The sequence below is a fragment of the Thermobia domestica genome, unplaced genomic scaffold, assembly GCF_964235325.1.
Source record: "Thermobia domestica unplaced genomic scaffold, izTheDome1.hap1.1 HAP1_SCAFFOLD_677, whole genome shotgun sequence".
NCBI lineage: Eukaryota > Metazoa > Arthropoda > Insecta > Zygentoma > Lepismatidae > Thermobia > Thermobia domestica.
Genome location: NW_027656387.1, coordinates 20,839 through 40,396, shown reverse-complemented (window position 1 = coordinate 40,396; position 19,558 = coordinate 20,839). Strand labels below are relative to the sequence as shown.

Sequence of the window (19,558 nt, the reverse complement as noted above, 5' to 3'; positions counted from 1 at the left end):
TCGCACATCTTCTTCTGTTATTTGATTGGCAGCTGCAGTCCACTTGCGACGAAAAGTTTTCAAGTCAGCCGCCTTCCCTTTTGATGTTTTCAATGTTCTTTTAATGTGGGCCCAATATTTTTCAATTGGCCTAAGTTCAGGGCAATTTGGTGAATTTGCCTCTCTTCGAACTGCGACGATACCCTTTTCTTTATAACAATCAGTGGCTGCTTTAGAGTAGTGAGAGGTAGCAAGATCTGGCCAAAAGAAAACAGAGTTACTGTATGACATCACAAATGGATACAAGCGTTTTTGTAAACACTCCTTCGTATAAATTTCGCCGTTAATTGTCCCTGTTGTGATGAACGCTTTGCTTTTTTTACCGCATGAACAAATAGCTTGCCAAATCAAATATTGTTTGGGATATTTGGATGCCTTCCGTTGTTTAAATTTATCCTGCAAATCTCCCCTCTTCAGTGCCACGTACTACTCCTTTCCGGGAATTTGACTGAAATCAGCGACACAATAGGTTTCGTCGTCCATAATGCAACATCCATATTGAGTAAGGTACTGATCATAGAGTTTTCTTGCTCTGGATTTTGCCGTCACTTTTTGCTTTTCGTCTCGGTTAGGTACCTTTTGGACTTTGAAAGATCGTAAACTTTTCCTTGCTTAAATCTGTGCACTGTAGATTGGGACGCTTTGACCACACCAGCAACTGCTCTTTCCGATAAATAAGGATTTTGACGCAGCAATGCAGTAACCCTTTTCTCCAGCTTCGGTTGGCTAGTCCCCGGTTTTCTACCTGAGCCAGGTTTTCTTTCAACAGTTAAATCTTGTGCGTACTTTTTAATTACATTTTGCACAGTAGACCGAGGGTATTTTACGAGTTTGCTTAATTTATTTAAGGACATACCTGGATTTTCGAGGTATTTGTTCACAATTAGTTTTCGTTTTTCTAACTGACTCATCGTTCTTTACCACAGTATGCACACTTCACAACTGACAATCTATTCGTGAGTAAGATCGACAGTCTGCCCTTGCTTATGCACAGTGCTGCCAATGTTCATCTTATATACTAGAAAATATGGAGGGAGGAAAGTGGCCAGGTTTTTTCTGACTCATTCTTTAAGTTAATTACAGAATTGGATTGTGAATGTTTTCTTTCTAGGTTATATATATATTTTTTAATGTGGATAAGTTTGATATCGTCTTCTTATATATAAGGAAAGAGGATATATAAAAATCAGCAAAAATGACCAATATCAAGGAGCGCTTTAGTAATATTAAAAAGCGATTGACTAACAAAACATATTACAATTTTTCTGAATTTAACCCAGAGAAGTGGGTAATTGATGCTACTATATATATATCTAATAGTCCGCAAGTGTAGGATCGTCGCTTTCATAAATTCGACAGAATAAGTTTGGATTCAAGTTTTATATAAAAGCATGGTATTCTTATATATATATATATATATATATATATATATATATATCCACATTCTTCTGCCTTGGCCAATTACTTTTGGACGTATTATAAGGCAGTCTTAACTTTACCTCTACCTTACTTATCCCTCTTTTACTTTTATTTCATTGTATTTTCCTCTTTTATTTTGATGTCCATTTCTCAGCAGATTGGGGTGAGGCATCTTTTATAGCATGGTATACAAATCATTCTAAGGTTAATTATTATCCTTAGACGAAAGACTTAGTACAGACAGATTTTGTTTGAACTTACAGTTCTTTCTTGATGTACTTATTATTATTATTATTATTATTATTATTATTATTATTATTATTATTATTATTATTACTTGTTTTGGATTGATTTTATATTTCTTTTAGTCGCACTGAATAATTACAATTTCTTTTTGGATTATCAAACGACTCTAGAATTACAAATATATATACATATATATATATATATATATATATATATATATATATATATATATATATATATATATATATATATATATATATATATATATATATACAGAGTGTTGATTAATTCGTGTGTCAAATTAATTTGTTCACTGTGCAAAAGTGGTATGAGGTAAAGCCGTGCAATTTGGTGTAACTTTAGACAAAGGACATAAGTTTTGTTTCGCCATAGAAACATGTCACTTGTACTGAATATTCAAGAGATATAGGGTCAAAGATCAAACTTCGATTTTTTCCTTATGGAATTCCATTGTTAAATTCTGAAAATGCCTGAAAAAAACGTAAATCGAAGTGATAACAAAGAGAAAGCTGTATGGTATGATTCTATGTTGCAAGCCAACCAAATATGCGTCAATTAAGTGTCATGGTCAGAGGTCACTGTCGGATCAAAGTCACAGGTCACCTTGAGAACCCATTTGACATGATGAAGTACGGACATTGCGTTGTTTTCAGTGTATTCAAGTGGGTTCTCAAGATGACCTGTGAACTTGATCTGACCGTGACCTCTGACCTTGACACTTGATTGACGCATATTTGGTCGGCTTGCGACATAGAATCATACCATACAGCTTTTTCTTTGTTATCACTTCGATTTACGTTTTTTTCAGGCTCTTTCAGAATTTAACATTGGAATCCCATAAGGAAAAAAATCGAAATTTGATCTTTGACCCTATATCTCTTCAGCCTTCAGTACAACTGACATGCTTCTATGGCGAAACAAAACTTATGTCCTTCGTCTAAAGTTACACCAACTTGCACGGCTTTACCTCATACCACTCTTGCACAGTGAACAAATGAAATTGACACACGAATTAATCAACAATCTGTATATATATATATATATATATATATATATATATATATATATATATATATATATATATATATATATATATATATATATATGTATGTATGTATGTATATGTATATATATATATCCAAATATGCAATCGGTTTAGCTTTGTTGAAATGATTTTCAAGTTAACAGCTGCTCAAGTTAGAAAGACTTTCTTTATTTCGTGGGTATGCAAGACGACAGCAGGGCAGGTGAAATCATTACAGTGGATAGCTTTAGCGAAAAAAAAATACCTTTATTAACGACAGTGGACAGCTTCAGCCTTTACCTTTATTGATTACAGGAAAAAATCTTGTTTTTTATTATTCGTACGTACTTGAAACGTTACGCCTATCTTAATGTCACTTTTAATTACCTTACAGACTCTTCAAGAGGCACTATAAAACATTGTTCAATTTAACCTTCAAGTTTATGTACTAGTGAATAAAAAACTAGGAAATTTATTATAGGAAAGAGACCTGTAAGGTATGACAAATATTACGGCATTAGTCATATGCGCGAAGAAGAATAGAAATTAATACGTGGGAAATAATTAAATTATAAACTAATCACTGAGCAAAGAAAACCAATTTTATTACGAAATTAATAATTTATGACAGTTTCGCCAACTAAACACTCAACATATTAGATACTATCGGAAGACTTGATAGCTTCTGGTGAAGCCAAATGTTCGTTGGCGAAACTATCACAATTAATAAAATTAGTTTGCTTTACTTAGCGATTAGTTTATTATTTAATGGTATATAATAGGCGAAGTTGAAACAATGGAGAACTTAATAATAAATTCGTTGTTATCTTTTCCGTGAAAGTTACATTAGTTGTCATTTGGTGTCACGTTGAGTCAGATAGGAGTAGATTGGACTGAATTCGAGTTTAGCGTTCCTTTTAGCAGGCTAATAATATGTGGGACTTACAGTTTGACGTGAGTTTGGAACCACATAAACTTTCGCTGAGTTTCCTGCACCGAATACCAACGGCATATGCCCAAAGGAGCTCACGACACGTTGAAGAAAGTAGTGACGTAAGAATAATGTATTGACGATAATTTTCAAGTGAGTTAATATATTTATGAGTAAATGTAGCAAATCCAAACTGATCTCAGAGAAAAATTATTCTCACGTAGTCATAGAAAAGTTTTGCCAGGGCTTCGAATTTTAAATTCCTGAATTGTATATTAAATGTGTAATTTAATGTATAGCACTTAAGAAATTTATTTATTTATTTATTTATTTATTACGACTTATTATAAATATCGAGCTTAAGACCATATCAAGCCCTATTTCTCGCCTAAACATAATACAAAATTTTTAGATAATAAAATTTTACAGTACGACAAAAAGTAAAAATAGATAATTATTATATATGCGTAAAGGAACAGACGCTTACTCACTCACTTACTCACAACCATACACATGCACTAATACTATAATATACTGTAATATACAATGTATATATGTGGTATAATATATACGTAGGTATTACAATATGTAGTTAAGTACAATATTGTAATTTAATTGTATACTCCTACAACTTAATTGACGTTTTCTGTCTGTGTGTACATTCAATCCTGGATTGATAACAATAAATTGTAAGCTGTAAATGTTTCCAGGATGTATACTGGATGTATAAAAGGAGCTGATAGGGATTGGTTTGCTTATCAATATTCGGATGTTTGAGTCAGACATTCCCTGTTGTACGATTAAAATCCACTACTTTGGTATTGTGAGTGGACTGTTTATCTCTGATTGAGTAAAAAATGCGAAAAATACATAAGAAGTTATGTAAAATTGTGTGCTGAAGTGTATATGTATACGAGGCCTCCAGAACACCAACGACATATGCATTATTGTTAACTTCGAATATGAAAACTTGAGCAGTATAAAACGGTGCAGTGCTGTTTGTATTTGAACTGAAATTTCTTTTGTATCGGTGATTCATGAACCAATAATACTCTAAGTAATTATAGAGGAAAGCTCATAGAATATACCGATATTAAAAACGTATGAATATGCTGATATGTATATTGTAACATTTGCCGTTTGCTATTTTCGATTCTTCATATATACAAGAGTTGCATTATATATATATATATATATATATATATATATATATATGTGTGTGTGTGTGTGTGTGTGTGTGTGTGTGTATGTGTGTGTGTGTGAAGCTGATTAGTCGTAAGGGTAGTGGTCGTTATGTAGTTGGGTTAAGTCGAGACAAGAGCTAAGGCTGTCTCATACCGAAACTCCTTATTCAATTTGTGCTACTATGAAATACCTTACAATCTTAGTTTTTATTTAATCACTGAATAAGCAAGATCAACTTGTAACGACCTTTTTAAAATTTCATAATTTTTATGTTTGGTGTGACGTAAGCACACATGTAATTCATGAATCAAAACATCAGTATTAAATGTGTGAATGGGCATACTAGAAGATTATCTAATTGGACCACGCATTCTTTCAAGGCAACTGAATAGAGATGTGCCCATATCTGGCCTCTCTGATCACCTGACTTACGCAGAAAGAAACACGCGGAACAATTTTACTTTTATAAACATAAACATTAGCTTATTTGCTTTAGAGTTACTTTTATCCGGGTAAATTCTAAAGGAAGTAATGTCATTAAAGGCATAATTAGCAAGTCATTTAGAGAAGTAATTTAAATTCACGACGTGATTGATATGTTAGTAGCAAAACATTGATCTTTTGGTGAAGCATCGAGGATACTGAAATCAAGAGATCAATACAAGATATAAGAGCGTATATAGAAAATATAGGCCCAACTAGATATTGATAGCATATACTCAGAGGTTTTTTAAACAAAATATACTGTTGTTGCCTTAAACAGTTCTATTTTATGCGCATCGTTGCATTTCACGGTGCAGTTTAACTGTAAAAAAAAGAATAATTGTTCGGATATAAATATCAAGATTTGTTGTTATAAAAGTTCGATGCAAAATGTCCAAAATACTAATATTTACCTTTTACTGAGTAACAATTGCGTACAAATGTATGATGCGTGCAAAATAAAACGCCATGAAAACGATTATTTATGCGGAAAACACGCAGTAATCTGTATTAGGTGGTTAACAGACACTAGCATTGCATCTACACCTGTTCAGAGCAGGACGAAGTTGGTAAGTCGGCGTAGCAGCTCAGAAGTGCATTCACAGGGAGTAGGCGCGTAAGCTACGGTGGGTATGCACGTGAAGGAAGACAAGTGGAGAAAAATATGCACTGTAGACGATCAACAATCCCTGTCTTGTTATTTTACATTATTATACGTTTTATTCAAATCATCCTTGATAATAATACTTATTCAGGACATGTAAATTAGATATTCCTCCTAGCTTTATTTCATTACCTTAAGGTGTAATATACACAGACACAATTTTATGAAGTGTAGAAATAACGGGAAACATTGCATCGGCTTCAGATTTGTTATTTTCACAAGCTCTATTTACTACTGTTTCTTTCTATCTATCTACTTCTATTTCGTTTATTGTATTCTTTCATTTTCTATATATGCATTGTTAGCTGTGTTTGTGTGTGTTTCTTTGTTTTGTTTTTGTTTTCACATTCTTTCATTTATTTTCGTTTTCGTTCTTTTCTTTCGTCCGGAAATAGCTTTGTTTCCTTCCTTTGAGTTTGTTTGCTAACTCAAGAGAAAAAGATATGGTTGAACATGTTTTATATTGTTATTGGTGAAAATACTACTATTATTTAAATGACGGGCGGCAAAGGAAAGCAGACAATTTAAATCAGGATAATACATTTTGCAGGAATTTTCCTTTGTGTATATAGTATGAACCTTCGTTTCTTTTAGGGTTTCATGCAAATATTTATATACATTTTTCTGCTCAAAAGGAAAGTATGTTATCTTTCGTACCAGAACTTGATGAGACTAAAAAAAACAATATTATTTTCTTTGGAAAACTTTGCTTAAAATTACAATATTATTTTCCTTTCTATGTCAAATGAAACGAAACAAAGAAAAATAAGTTGGAATTTAATATGGCAAGGTGAACCGACGCTGAGAGCTTTATAAAATATTTATCAAAATTGTTGTTGCTTTATTTTTGATGGCATGAGTTATTTAAACCTTTCCACTACAATATGCGCAAAATAATATGAAGACCATGATTATTCAGTAGTGGGTATTGCTGGAAGACTCAAGATTCCAGATTCTTGATTCAAGCTATATACTGACAAAACAATAAAAACCTAACCTTTTTTAAATAAAGAAAGCACACTGAAGCAGTGTGATAAATTGTCAAATTGATTTAACAATATGCTTTGCTTCCTGTTGCTACATATCATGATTATACATCTTCAATTAGACAATCTATGATCAGCAAATCATCTTCAAAGAACATGTTTCTGATCTTGTAAACTAGGGTGCAGTTCCACCTTAATTCAAGTACAGAGGTTGATTCATTTAATTTGAGCCGAAGATAATGTGCAACTGTACCGCTCATGCGCAATCCATCGCAGTGAAATTACTACGAGGCAAGCAACAGGATCCCATTAGTCACGCAGTAGAGCAGTGTGGTAGAGCCTAGTCTATAGCCGCTGAAACTGAACAGATTCCGGAAGGGCTTCATTGTAGCCCTTTCCAACACTAAGTTCACGGCGTCGCGCGTCGTAGAAATGTGTCAAATACATAATTTTCATATAGGTCATGCCAGTGTGCGAATTAGATAATCTATATTGGGGGGGGATAAAATTAGGCCAAAGGACATAGTCTGAAGGTTCAAATTTCAAAATGAGACAATAAATGCCTTACCCCCCATATATATATATATATATATATATATATATATATATATATATATATATATATATATATATGTGTGTGTGTGTGTGTGTGTGTGTGTGTGTGTGTGACATCTGTAATAAATAAGAGATTTATTAATTTAATAAATCTACCGACAATAACTATGCACATATATATTGTCTGACATACACCCCACTAAACCTTTCTGAATGTGTTTTAATGTTGTACTCACTCTTGTCCCCGTAGCTCTCTAAGGTTTATTTAGTTAATAATTCGGCTTGAGCGATAGGCGTGATCACAAGCATATGTTAATTTTTCCACTCATATTGAAAGCTTCCACTTTGCATTAATACATACAGGTTGCGAAAAGAAACCTACTTCAGTCTTGTGAAAACCACTAAAATTATCAGTTAAACCGGACATTTTTTTTTAAAGAAAATCTAGATATTAGCCTATCAAATAAGAAATGGATTGTTGCTGGTCCCGATTTCTCACATCGTCAAATCGAAGGCCAAATATTTAAAATCTCTCAATTCAAATTTCGAGCTTGTGCTTCTACTTCCCGCTAAAGCTGTGCTTATCACGACTTTTTTTTTCTCCAAATATCGATTCCGTGATGGGCACGGAAAGTCAACACTTAAAAATTACTTTACTGTTAGGTTGAAGATGAGTTGATTCACTATGGGCTACGTTATTCAAAGAAAGTAAAACATTACACTGAAGTTTTTCAGACAACATTAATTGCTTGGACAGCAAACTGTACAGCGAAAAGATGGAAAAATGAAGGGTTAACTTAAAAAAAAAACCGCTCGAGTTGAAATGCTTATACAGACACGGACAATGACACGGAGAACCAGTCGTATTAACAAATGCTGAAACAAATCTTGAATTATTCGCTTATTCACCTAAAAATCACCTTCATTAACATGTCTGGTCACTAGGAGCGTATCCCCCAGCGTGTACGTTAACATATACTTACGAGAGAAAACCTATATCTCAGATTTTGAGTACAGTTTCAAAAGTTCATTTCCGTAAACTGTAAAAGCAGTGATTACTATGCTAATTATCACAAATTAAATGCAACTTTTGAGTTGCATACACACAACCTATTAGGGAATGAAGACCATGTGCTAACAAAGAGTACACTGGAAAATGAAATAACATGTTATAACAAAAATTAAAATAAGATGATAATCGATACAAATATAGAGGATGAATATGACATATCCGAATTTCGCCAAGTATGATAGAAGAAGCTATTTGTTTACTTCTTCTTGGCCAACCGCTAAGAACATTTATAAATCTATATGTGGCTTTGTTATACGCAATTAGTACATTCAAATTCACAAACGATGACGAACTGAAGGGTACGAAGGTATAGTTGCAAGTAACAACCGTAGTCATAATAATATAGTTCTACTAAACAACGTTGAAAATAGTGGGTAATTAGGTGGTAAGTAGAAATGACCAAAACAACAGTTTACATCGATCATTTCGAAATACAGCTAGAAGATTAAATTTACAAGAAATAACAAAAATCAGTGAAATTTGGAGTTATACTAAGCATAGTTTGAGGGGGAAAGCGAGCATCCCCGGTGGGGATACTTCAGCTGACTTCTTTGGGGGGAAACAAAATGTGATTGAGGGGAAAAAATCCCCCTCATCCCCCCCGGTAATTCGCACCCTGGGTCATGCCACTGTGAATTGTAATATACAGAAATACGCAGCACAGAGTTCTGGGTCCACCACACCGACGTGAGCAACTAGAATCGTTTTCCAAAAGAGTTCATGATTGTGGTCGATTTTCCATACAAGGGCAAACTGTTTCTGCGAATGATGTAGCGAAACGTCAATAATCAATGTTGTACACCACCAGACTCCTGACTGAAATGAACAAACATGAAATATTTCACCGACTTTTCTTTACTTAAAAATCAACATCCTCATATTACTATTTCCGTTTGTTTCACAATGAATCTATTTACACGTTATTCTCACTGTTGCTCAGCACATTTAATAACGGTTACTATGCAGAAAAACTCACTTAAAGTCAGGTGAGATGTCAAACACAATTAGGTAAAGTTAGATTTGGTTTTAAATTTCCCTCACTTAAAATGAAATAATGAAACAAATTATATTTACAACGATAACAAAGAACTGCATCATTCTTATTCTCAACACACTGCTACTTAGAAGCGATTTTTTTACGACTATTAGTTTCCTTTAAACGTTTTGAATGTTTTACACTATCCACACTGTCCTATCTTATAAACACAGCATGTAAAAATGTTTTAGTTTTTCAAGTACTGTCACAACCAAATAGTCACCGAAGATAATAGATGGATTTGCGTCTGAAGGGTTATTTTCAACTTCTTTGTCACTAAATATATCCTCTTTCTCCGAAGAGAACAAATTTTGTTCTTCATCGTTACTATCCTGCGCTGAATAGACATAATCGTCAGCTGATTATGAATCAACAGGGTTTCTCATTTTCCTGAAATTTTATCAGTGGCTTGGGTTGTTTGTAGCATCAATCCGTTTCTGTTCAACTCCACACATTCTAAAACAATCTTACAAATGTGAAAATTACCTGTGTTCAATATATTGAACTTAAAACTAGGGCTGTGGAATGTCCCGATTTGGATATGGAAAATCGATATTGTTAAAATATCGAAAAGTGATTGATATATCGGGATATCAAAAATATGGAAACATCGAAAATTGATACTTCGATCGGAAAACAAATCTATATAGTTATTGCGATATTTTAAAGTATCGATCTATCGATATATAAAAATATCACACAATCCTACTTAAAACCACCAACAGTGGTCATTGCCTATGCGCTGTTTTTGTGCACGCGCAGTTTTTGTTCATGAGCGGTTTTCGTCTACGCGCTGTTTTGATCCTCGCTGTATTTGCATGCGCTGTTTTGGTGCACACGCTGTTTATGTCCACGCTGTATTTGCATGAGTGATTTCTGTCCACGAACGGTTTTGGTAATGCGCTGTTTTTGTCCACGCTGTATTTGCATGTGCTGTTTTCTCCACTCGCAGTTTTTGTTCATGCGCTGTTTTTATCCTTGCGGTCTTTTGATTGTTTTTATTCTTGCGGTCTTTTGATTGTTTTTATTCTTGCGGTCTTTTGATCGGATACCTCATCACTACTGAAACCAGAAGTGGCTGAAATCCACTAGTACTTTCGGTTGCAATACGAATTTTCATATAGAAAAAAAAAATCATAAAGCTTGGAAATCTACCGTAGTTACCCACTGTGAAACCAAACTCACTTGTTTTACATGTTGTGCCTTTTCTTTTTCACACAAAGGACAAAAGTGCTTGATAAGGAATTACATGATGCGCGCAAATTATTATAACAAAGAAATCAAATAATATATAAAATATAAGAGAAAAACAAAACCTACTTGCTCAGTGGATGAACAGAGTCCTTTGTTTAATCGTAGTTCGAGTTTAAAAGCAAATTAACCGTTCTTTTCGGTGTGTGACTGGAAACCAGTAGGTTCACTTTAATTTTGCGGCAGAACTTTTGGGTAACTCCTCCCTCTCTTTCTTTCTCTCTCTCTCTCATAGTAGTTAGTAGGTACGTACATAAAGTCACCTACTGAGTCGACTTCACGGACACTGCACAAATCAAGCTACAGCCAAGCCCTCTGACTGAGTGTGGTAAGCAGTAGTTCCAACGAACAAAAGATATTCAGTATTAGGTTAGAAATTATAAAGTCGCTAAACTCTATATGACCATCAATTAAACTTCGTCGTCCAGTAACCATAATAATATTTATTTGTTTATTTATACACACTTTTGGCCATTATCGGCATCACTTAAGCCAGTTACGTTTGAAGGATGACGTCCAACGGCAACCACACTATCCGAGGAAGGAGGGAAACGGCCTATAACATGTATGTTAGATATCATCAAGGCATTTGCCAGGAAAACTCAAGAAAAAACTCTGAGCGTTGCTGTCCTGAATAAACTGTTACATATTTTCGATCGAATGAATAACAATAATAAACAAGTTTCTTTTAATTACGATCCATGGAGAATGGAGACAGAGATGATGGAATGAGGAAAACAGAAGGAAACGTGTAAACCCCGAGAGAACCCACATATATAGTGTTTATCTACCACAAAGCTGGAATTCAACCAGATATTTCACGCGCCTGAGGTGAACACTATTCCACTGAACCACCAAGGTTCCTAATGTCAGTTTCGCTTCAAATTATGATACTTGATAGACTTCCAAACTATGTCAATAAAATACTGAAATCGGAAATAGTAACTAGACCTATAAGTTCTAGTTGCAATAGAAGGATCAGGTGAGGGATTGACGATTTTCTTTGTAAGTTAAACCAATATTAGAAACGGTTTCTAGCTTTATCTTATAGTTAGTATTAAGTAATATTTATTAATTTGACATTCAGTGAAAGAATAAGAACTGAGAAGTTATTCTTGGTATTCTGAATTAATACTGCTTCTCACTATGTCTTACCATAATGTCTCTCCTTGGTATCCTGAATTGATACCACTTCTCACTACATCTTACTGTTATGGCTCGCCTTGATATCCTGAATTGATAAAATTTCTCACGACCTTGGCATCCTCAATTGATCCCGTTTCTCACTATCTCTTATCTCTATAGCTCTTGGTATCCTGAATTGATACCACTTCTCACGACCTTGGTATCTTCAATTGATCTCGTTTCTCACCATCACTTACAGTTATAGCTCTTAGTATCCTGAATTGAAACCGATTCTCTCTATCTCTTAAGCTCTTGGTATCCTGAATTGATAAAATTTCTCTTGGCATCCTCAATTGATCCCGTTTCTCACTATCTCTTATCTCTATAGCTCTTGGTATCCTGAATTGATACCATTTCTCACTATCTCATACCGTTATGGTTCTCCTTGATATTCTGAACTGATATTGCTTCTCATTATATCTTAACGTTATGGCTCTTCTTGGTATCCTGAATTGATACCACTTCTCACGACGTTGGTATCTTCAATTGATCTCGTTTCTCACCATCACTTACAGTTATAGCTCTTAGTATCTTGAATTGAAACCGATTCTCTCTATCTCTTACAGTTACAGCTCTTGGTATCCTGAATTGATATAGATTCTCTCTATTTCTCCCAGTTATGACTCTCCTTGGTATCCTGAATTGACAATTTCTTACCATCTCTTACCTTAAAGCTCTGAATCCTGTCAACGGCCAGACAGACGAACATAGCCGTTCTATAAGACTTTATGAATATGTATAGTACGGAATATTAATAATAACAATAATAAAAGAGTAAGGTAGAGCACTCAGTGGTAGAGAACTCTCATCTGGTACAAAAGGTCCCTGGTTCGATTCAAGTCCACATGAGCTTATAGTGGGCATCATGGCCATGGGTTTTCTGAGAGTTTTCTAGTTTCTTCCCACATTCACATTCCACCAATTATTTAATTAATCATTGAGTTTAGATAATCACCCTTCTCGCATGCCCTCATACAGGGCATAACCGTGATGTGTAAGAAAACTAAACCTCGAATACATTCAACACAAACGTCTTGAATTACGTTACTAACTATTCTTGTCGTCATTTAAAACAATAAACAAATCACTTTTTCCACTGCCGTAACCTCATAGAAACAACGCTCATTGGTCAGCATGCGTGCTTTCTGAACTAGTGATTCCGACGGTATATATACTTCCCTTTCCCAGGTTAAAACATGTTGCTAATCAGTGTATCATGTTGCTTATCGTTTTGTATCCCTTCCCACGAAAAAATTCAAAAATTCAAACTAAAATAGACTGCGTATTCCGTGTTTTGAGTTCTTTAATTTGAAAAAAGAATGAAATGAAATCTCTCAGATCTACGCCGCATAGAAATGCCTCGTAGGCTAAATAAGATGGATGATTAATGTCGTGAAAGTATTGGTGGAATGTGAATGTGGGATGAAGCGGGAGAACCCCAAGGAAAACTAGGAACAAAATATTGGCCACCATAACCTCACATGGCTAAGGACCGAATCAGGGACTCTTCAGACTAAATGTAGTTGTTCGGCTTAAAAAAAAACTATTTGTGAGTCATATCATCTCATTCTGACACTTTTCAGGCCCAAGGGGTGGGCAAAGTGGCTTAGTCGTAGAGCGCTTACTTCTAGTGCATGGGGTTCCTGGTTCGAACTCCGGCCAAGTAATTTTGTGTTGGACAACATCGCGTCCGTAAGTTTTCTTGGAGTTCTCTCATTTCCTTCCGCATTCTCATTCCATCAATTCTTCCATCATCATGTATTTGCCTTAACCATCGTCTCCCTTAACCTAAAGGGTATAATTGTGGGTCATTAAATCGAAAGTTTCCATTTCATTTAATTTTAAATTCAACAAGCACACGGTGACAGAAACGTTGAGGATCGTTATCAACATACGTGTTGTTCATGTTCAAACGGCCATTATTTCTTGATGAGTTTCGCCACATTTGATCGTCAGCCTAACGTCTCAAATTGCTCAACTACAACATACTGGTAACACTGAGTCACAGTGGTCACTTTTATTAATTTAAAACAATGGATCATTTTGAAAATGAAATGAAATCTTTAAGTTTTACGTCCCACGGTTATGCCGGTTAGGCTAAAGGAGACGGTGATGATGAGAGATGAATGAAATGGTGGAATGAAGAAAGTGGGAGGAAATGGGAGAACCCCGAGAAAACCCACGAGCATGGTGTTTATCCACCACAAAGTCCACACGGCGCGAGCTGGGATCGAACCAGGGACCCCAAGCACCAGAGGTGAACGCTCTACCACTGAGCCACCGCGCCCCCATGGATCATTTTGTTTCCAGTTATTTGGTAAAGAAACAAACATATCGTAACAAGGTAGGAAGTCACTGAACAATCTCCAAAGTACAAGGTTACTAGATTACTATCTCACAATTATAGAAACACTAAATTTAGTGCAAAATCAACAAAATTGGCAACCCTGGCTGGTGGGTGTCGAATTGGAAGAAAATAAAAGAAGTGAAGAATTTCAGTGACGTCAGAAGAAGAAGAAGAAGAAAATAAGAGAGAGAAGTTGTAAAATGAAATCGAAAGACTTGACTCTGAAGAAGAAGAGAGGGTAAAAGAGTGAGAAAGACTCTGAAAAGCAGGACGTGAATAGCTCTCACTTCAGTTTGCGAGGCAACTTGAAAAGTCAATGAATTGAAGGAGTATTGTTTAGGAAAGAAATCAAGCAGCTGAACCAGAAGAGTGGAAAATGCCAATACCTTTCCTAGAGAGAGGCAAACGAATCAAAGAAGATGGAAGCAATATATGTTGAACGAAAAAAAACTGTTGATTCCAAAGTGGCTTTAAAAATATATCGGAAAACCAATAATATTTATACATCTTAGTTGTTACTATTGTAGCTCGAGAGAAAATGATGTTAAACGATTTGAAAGTAAAATAAATATTTAATATTAATTGTTAAGTATAGAGAAAATCTGAACTTATTACCATATACTGTATACATGTATACTAGCAAATGCATGCACGTGTTCTATGGAAACTATTTTTCGATCTTTCTTCTGCGTCTTTCAAACAGAATTCGTCAGAACTCCAAATCTCCCACGAAATTCGCGAAACATGTCCATCTCTTTTTATTTCCTTCTACATCAAATATATAATAAAAAATTGAAACTTTTTTTTTATTATTTTAAATGAAGCTTCCCAATACTAAATTTCATTTATGTAACCTTAAAAGATTCTGAGATATCTTCTTGTAATAATTGTAACCCCTATTCCTTCGCCCTCTCCCTTTACGCGCAGAAGTCCTAAAAATCTTCCTGTAATATGCGCCTTACATCAAATAACCTATATACTGTCTAAATTTCGAGGTTCTAGCTTACGCAGTTTGACTAAGCTTTGATCAATCAGTCACTCACCACTTCTTTTATACAAAAGAGACGTATGATATATAGGGTGTTTCAAAACAACACTGACAACGTTTGGAAATGATTCCTGACACCAAGATAAAACATAAAGCATAGACCAGCCTGGATGCACAAATGATTCCTTTCGGAGATATAGGCTGCCGAAAACATGAAAAAAATAACTTTAAAGGTCCATAGCTCCAAAACTATGAGACCTACCGTAATCGGTTCAAGACTTCACTTAGGAACTAGTATGTGCCCTATCCAAATATTCACGTTTCAGAATCCTGTGGCACTTCCGCAAGAATTTTTATAGAGATATTTGGTGAGTACTTCAAATAATATACCCATAGCCAAACTCTCTCTATAAAAATTGCTTCGTGAGTACCTTAGGATTCTGAAACACGGATTTTTGGATAGCGCACATGTTAGTTTCTAAGTGAAGTCTTGACCCAACTACGGTAGGGCCCATAGTATTGGAGCTATGGACCCTTAAAGTTAATTTTTTCAAGTTTTCGGCAGCCTATAACTCCGAAAGGAAGCATTTGTGCACACAGGTTGGTATATACTTTTTGTCTTATCTTGGCGTCAGGAATTACCTCCCAAACGTTGTTGGTGTTGTTTTGAAACACTCTGTATATTTCAAATATTATTGTTCGTTTTTTTCAATAGTGTAAATTATTGTATTAGTATTAATGGTAATTCTTCGGAAACTTAAATGTATCTCAGATTTCTCTGAAAAATACGTTATTTGAAATATTTATAATAAAAACTGATTGGGAGTGTAATGGCAACAGGGTAAGTGACAACTTCAAGTTATGATGGAATCCCATTAACAACCTAACCCTATCCAATCTTTGCGACTCCTATTTATTATATGTTAATTCAACACCAAATTACTTTAAAAATTGATTCTTACTATAGTACTAGTTGTTCATTCTTACTATAGTATTAGTTCTTCAAACTTCCTCAGTAAATGGAACCTATCTCACATCGTATTAAAAGAATAAATTTGATCGATAATTCCCAATTATCTGGTGTACGTGATCAGTGATCACTAATGACTTGCCGATAGCTAGGAGCCGTCACGAAGCCCTCCAGACGCACCACTGGATCCATGGATGACCATGTAAAGATTCTCTCAACCATAATGGAAACACCAACGGCCTGTCGTTTTCCTACTGTGCACGTTTCGAGCAGCTGTTTCCCTGGAAGACGCGAGATTCTAGCCCGGCCCTTGATTGATAAAAACAGTATCTTGATTCATCGGACTATACAAAGCTGTGCCATTGCATGGCGGATCAACGACAATGGAGATGTTTAGTGTCATTTCAATCATTATCGATAATGCCGTGCGATTAACATTGATTCACTTAAGGTACATTGGATACAGAAGCCCATATTTGATAATTTATGGTGAATTGTGTGCTCAGACATACTCGTGCTTTGTCCATTGTTAAAGTCTGCTATTAAATGTGCCACAGTTCACTTCCTATCCTATTGTATCCATCTTGACTGTCTACGACGTCCGGCATATTTAATGAAGTGTGGCCATCCCATGTCTTGTGGTTTAGTGTTGGCTGCACTGTCTTTTTCCCATCTTTGGAAGACAATAGCACCTCGTGAATACCCGACAAGTCACACTCTTTCTGTGATTCTCGTTTCCAGCCGTCTGACTGTCACAATCTGGTCCCAATCAAACTCTATTCTTCCTCACCCTACGCACAAGCTTCACACTCACTGATCAAATGAGACCCCTGTCACCGTTTGGCGAGCGATTCTACTGTGTCTCGTGCCCGTTAGCCTAATGACTTCGGTCAAAAAACTAGCTGTTGGTCATAATGTTTTGTCTAGTCAGTGTATGTGTATATATATATCTGCAATTAGACATAGTTTACTGAAGGAAGACAATGATAAGTATGTTCAAAATATAAATTTTAAACATGTTACTAACCTTTCTTGAAAATGGCTTGGTGGAATCCTTGACACTTTTTCTACTTCGCTTAAACCTCGACACATTCCACAGTCCTCAGGAGGTCGAAATATTTTAACTAGTTGCTCGGGCATATTCACAGTACACTGAAAAGATAAAAACAAAAACAAATCGTTATAGCGCTGTATAAATATGAAGAAACTGTATTACGTAAGACAAAATAAATCATAATATGTTGAAAAAACAGACTCGAAAGTAATTTGGAAAACCATTTACTGCTGAAAATCGAAGACTACACGTAGAAAAGAATATGAATTCTTTTTGTTCTTAAAACGAATCTAGAAAATGAAACTACAGGAAGTCTTTAAAGAATATATGTTTAAGTACACCACGCCTGCAATATCAATCAACTTTAGAGCTGATCGATTAGTCATTATTTTTGCAAAACTTTTCTTAGAAGTATTTCTTATCCAAAGGTTGCTTTGATAGTTTCTGGGTAATCCAATCACTATCCATGAATCTACATTTCAGTTCTGCTGAATAATTGAAGACCCAGTTAGGGACTAGATTGACGTTTTATAAATTTATACACAACAAAAAAAGGATCATATTGGTATGCGTATATGCTTATATTTTGAATTATCTTATCTTCTCTATAGATAATATAATTGAGGTATTTGTAAAGAAGTGGACGCTTTTTATTGTCTTATTTTCACAGTTTTCCCTGTTTTTCATATTGACTTACTGCTTCTAATAATATACCAGATTCATGTTTCTAACTAAAGTTGGTCTGTCTACACTCATTCTTCAGTCAAATTCGTCTTTCTGACTAAACATGGTCTGTCTATCACCCATTCTAGATAAATTCAAATTTTCTTTCCCACTAAAGTCAGTCTTCTTTCTTTCACCCACTCTACATCTAGAGGTTCTTTTTGCCTAAAGTCGGTTTGTGTTTCACCTAATCCAGACTCTTTTCCCTGACGTCACCGTCCATCATTTACTTCCTATCATTAGGTTAATACCTTGTTTGTTGTTCCTCGATTTTCCGCTATCATTCCTTCCCTTTACAGGAGGTCCTCGTCTTTCTTGTATTTTCTCACAGCATATTTCTTTTATTTTTCTTCCCTTTAAGTCTGTGACTTTTATTGGGGCACTTCATCTGTTCATGCGTAATTCTCTTCAGCTTGGTCACGTCATACATCCATCTTAGCAATCGCATATTCCTTTTCCTCATTCTATTCAAGTTTGTTATATAAAGGATAGGTAAAGTTTTTTTTTTTTTTTTTTTTTTTTTACATGACAACGCAAAATCCAAGTAATTCTTTTCACATCTTCGAAAATTTAAAAGAAATCTATATATTAAAATAGGTTTACATGTTTATGGTCAAAAGTTTACATGTTTGTGGCCAGTTTTTTTCGAGAATGAGATCTTGGAAACCACAAGCTCTAGAAACGTGCTGTTTTCAATGATCTGTTTCAAAATTTGTGCAGACCTGCCAGCTTTCATTCAAATTTTCAAAAATCGTGCTGCTATTGTTCTATTCAATATTTTACTTGCCGTTTTGAGCCCGTAAGATTTGTTTTTGCTAAGGCGATGGTAAGGTTTATATTCTTGATAGGCAACCAGTGAGAAGAGTTATTTACAGTGGGTTGGCGGACACTGCAGGCGCTTTGGTTAAATCTGAATGGCAAAAACCTAGTTCAAAGGCCTCAAGAGTTCAATGAGGCGTACTCGGATGGGTATAGAGTTATAAGAAAAAAATATTTCCATTTAATATTATATCACTTCTACAAATCTGCCATCAACTCATTCCTACATCTATACATTAAATGCTATGTTTGTATATTTGTCTATAACAATTCACTCCCTTTAAGAGTCGTTCTGTCCTGTCCACTTGCGTGTGTAAGGAGACAAAATCTTTAAGTTTTGCTCGGGCTAAAGGAGACAGTGATGGTGAGGAATGAATAAAATGGTGGAAGTAATAAAGTGGGAGGAAACGGGAGAACCCCGAGAAAACCCACGCACACGGTGTTTGTGTAAAAAGATTTATGAAAAAAGCAGAACGATGCTCTGAGTAGACAGCACAGGTTCAGCTTGTTATGTTACAAAGTGTTTAATATCGTATCATCTTTTGTTCTTTTGCTTCAAA

The 19,558-nt window shown here is 35.1% G+C and overlaps 1 protein-coding gene across 1 annotated transcript in view; it reads right to left on the bottom strand.

Annotated features, from left to right (window-relative positions):
• Positions 1–17,549, bottom strand: part of LOC145677180 (uncharacterized) — a 58,177-nt gene extending 40,628 nt beyond the window's left edge. The window contains exon 1 of the mRNA XM_081747797.1: positions 17,430–17,549. Within this exon, the coding sequence (XP_081603923.1) occupies positions 17,430–17,542 (113 nt within the window). The 5' untranslated portion in view covers positions 17,543–17,549. The remainder of the gene's footprint in view (positions 1–17,429) is intronic.
• Between the last annotated feature and the right edge of the window lie 2,009 nt (positions 17,550–19,558).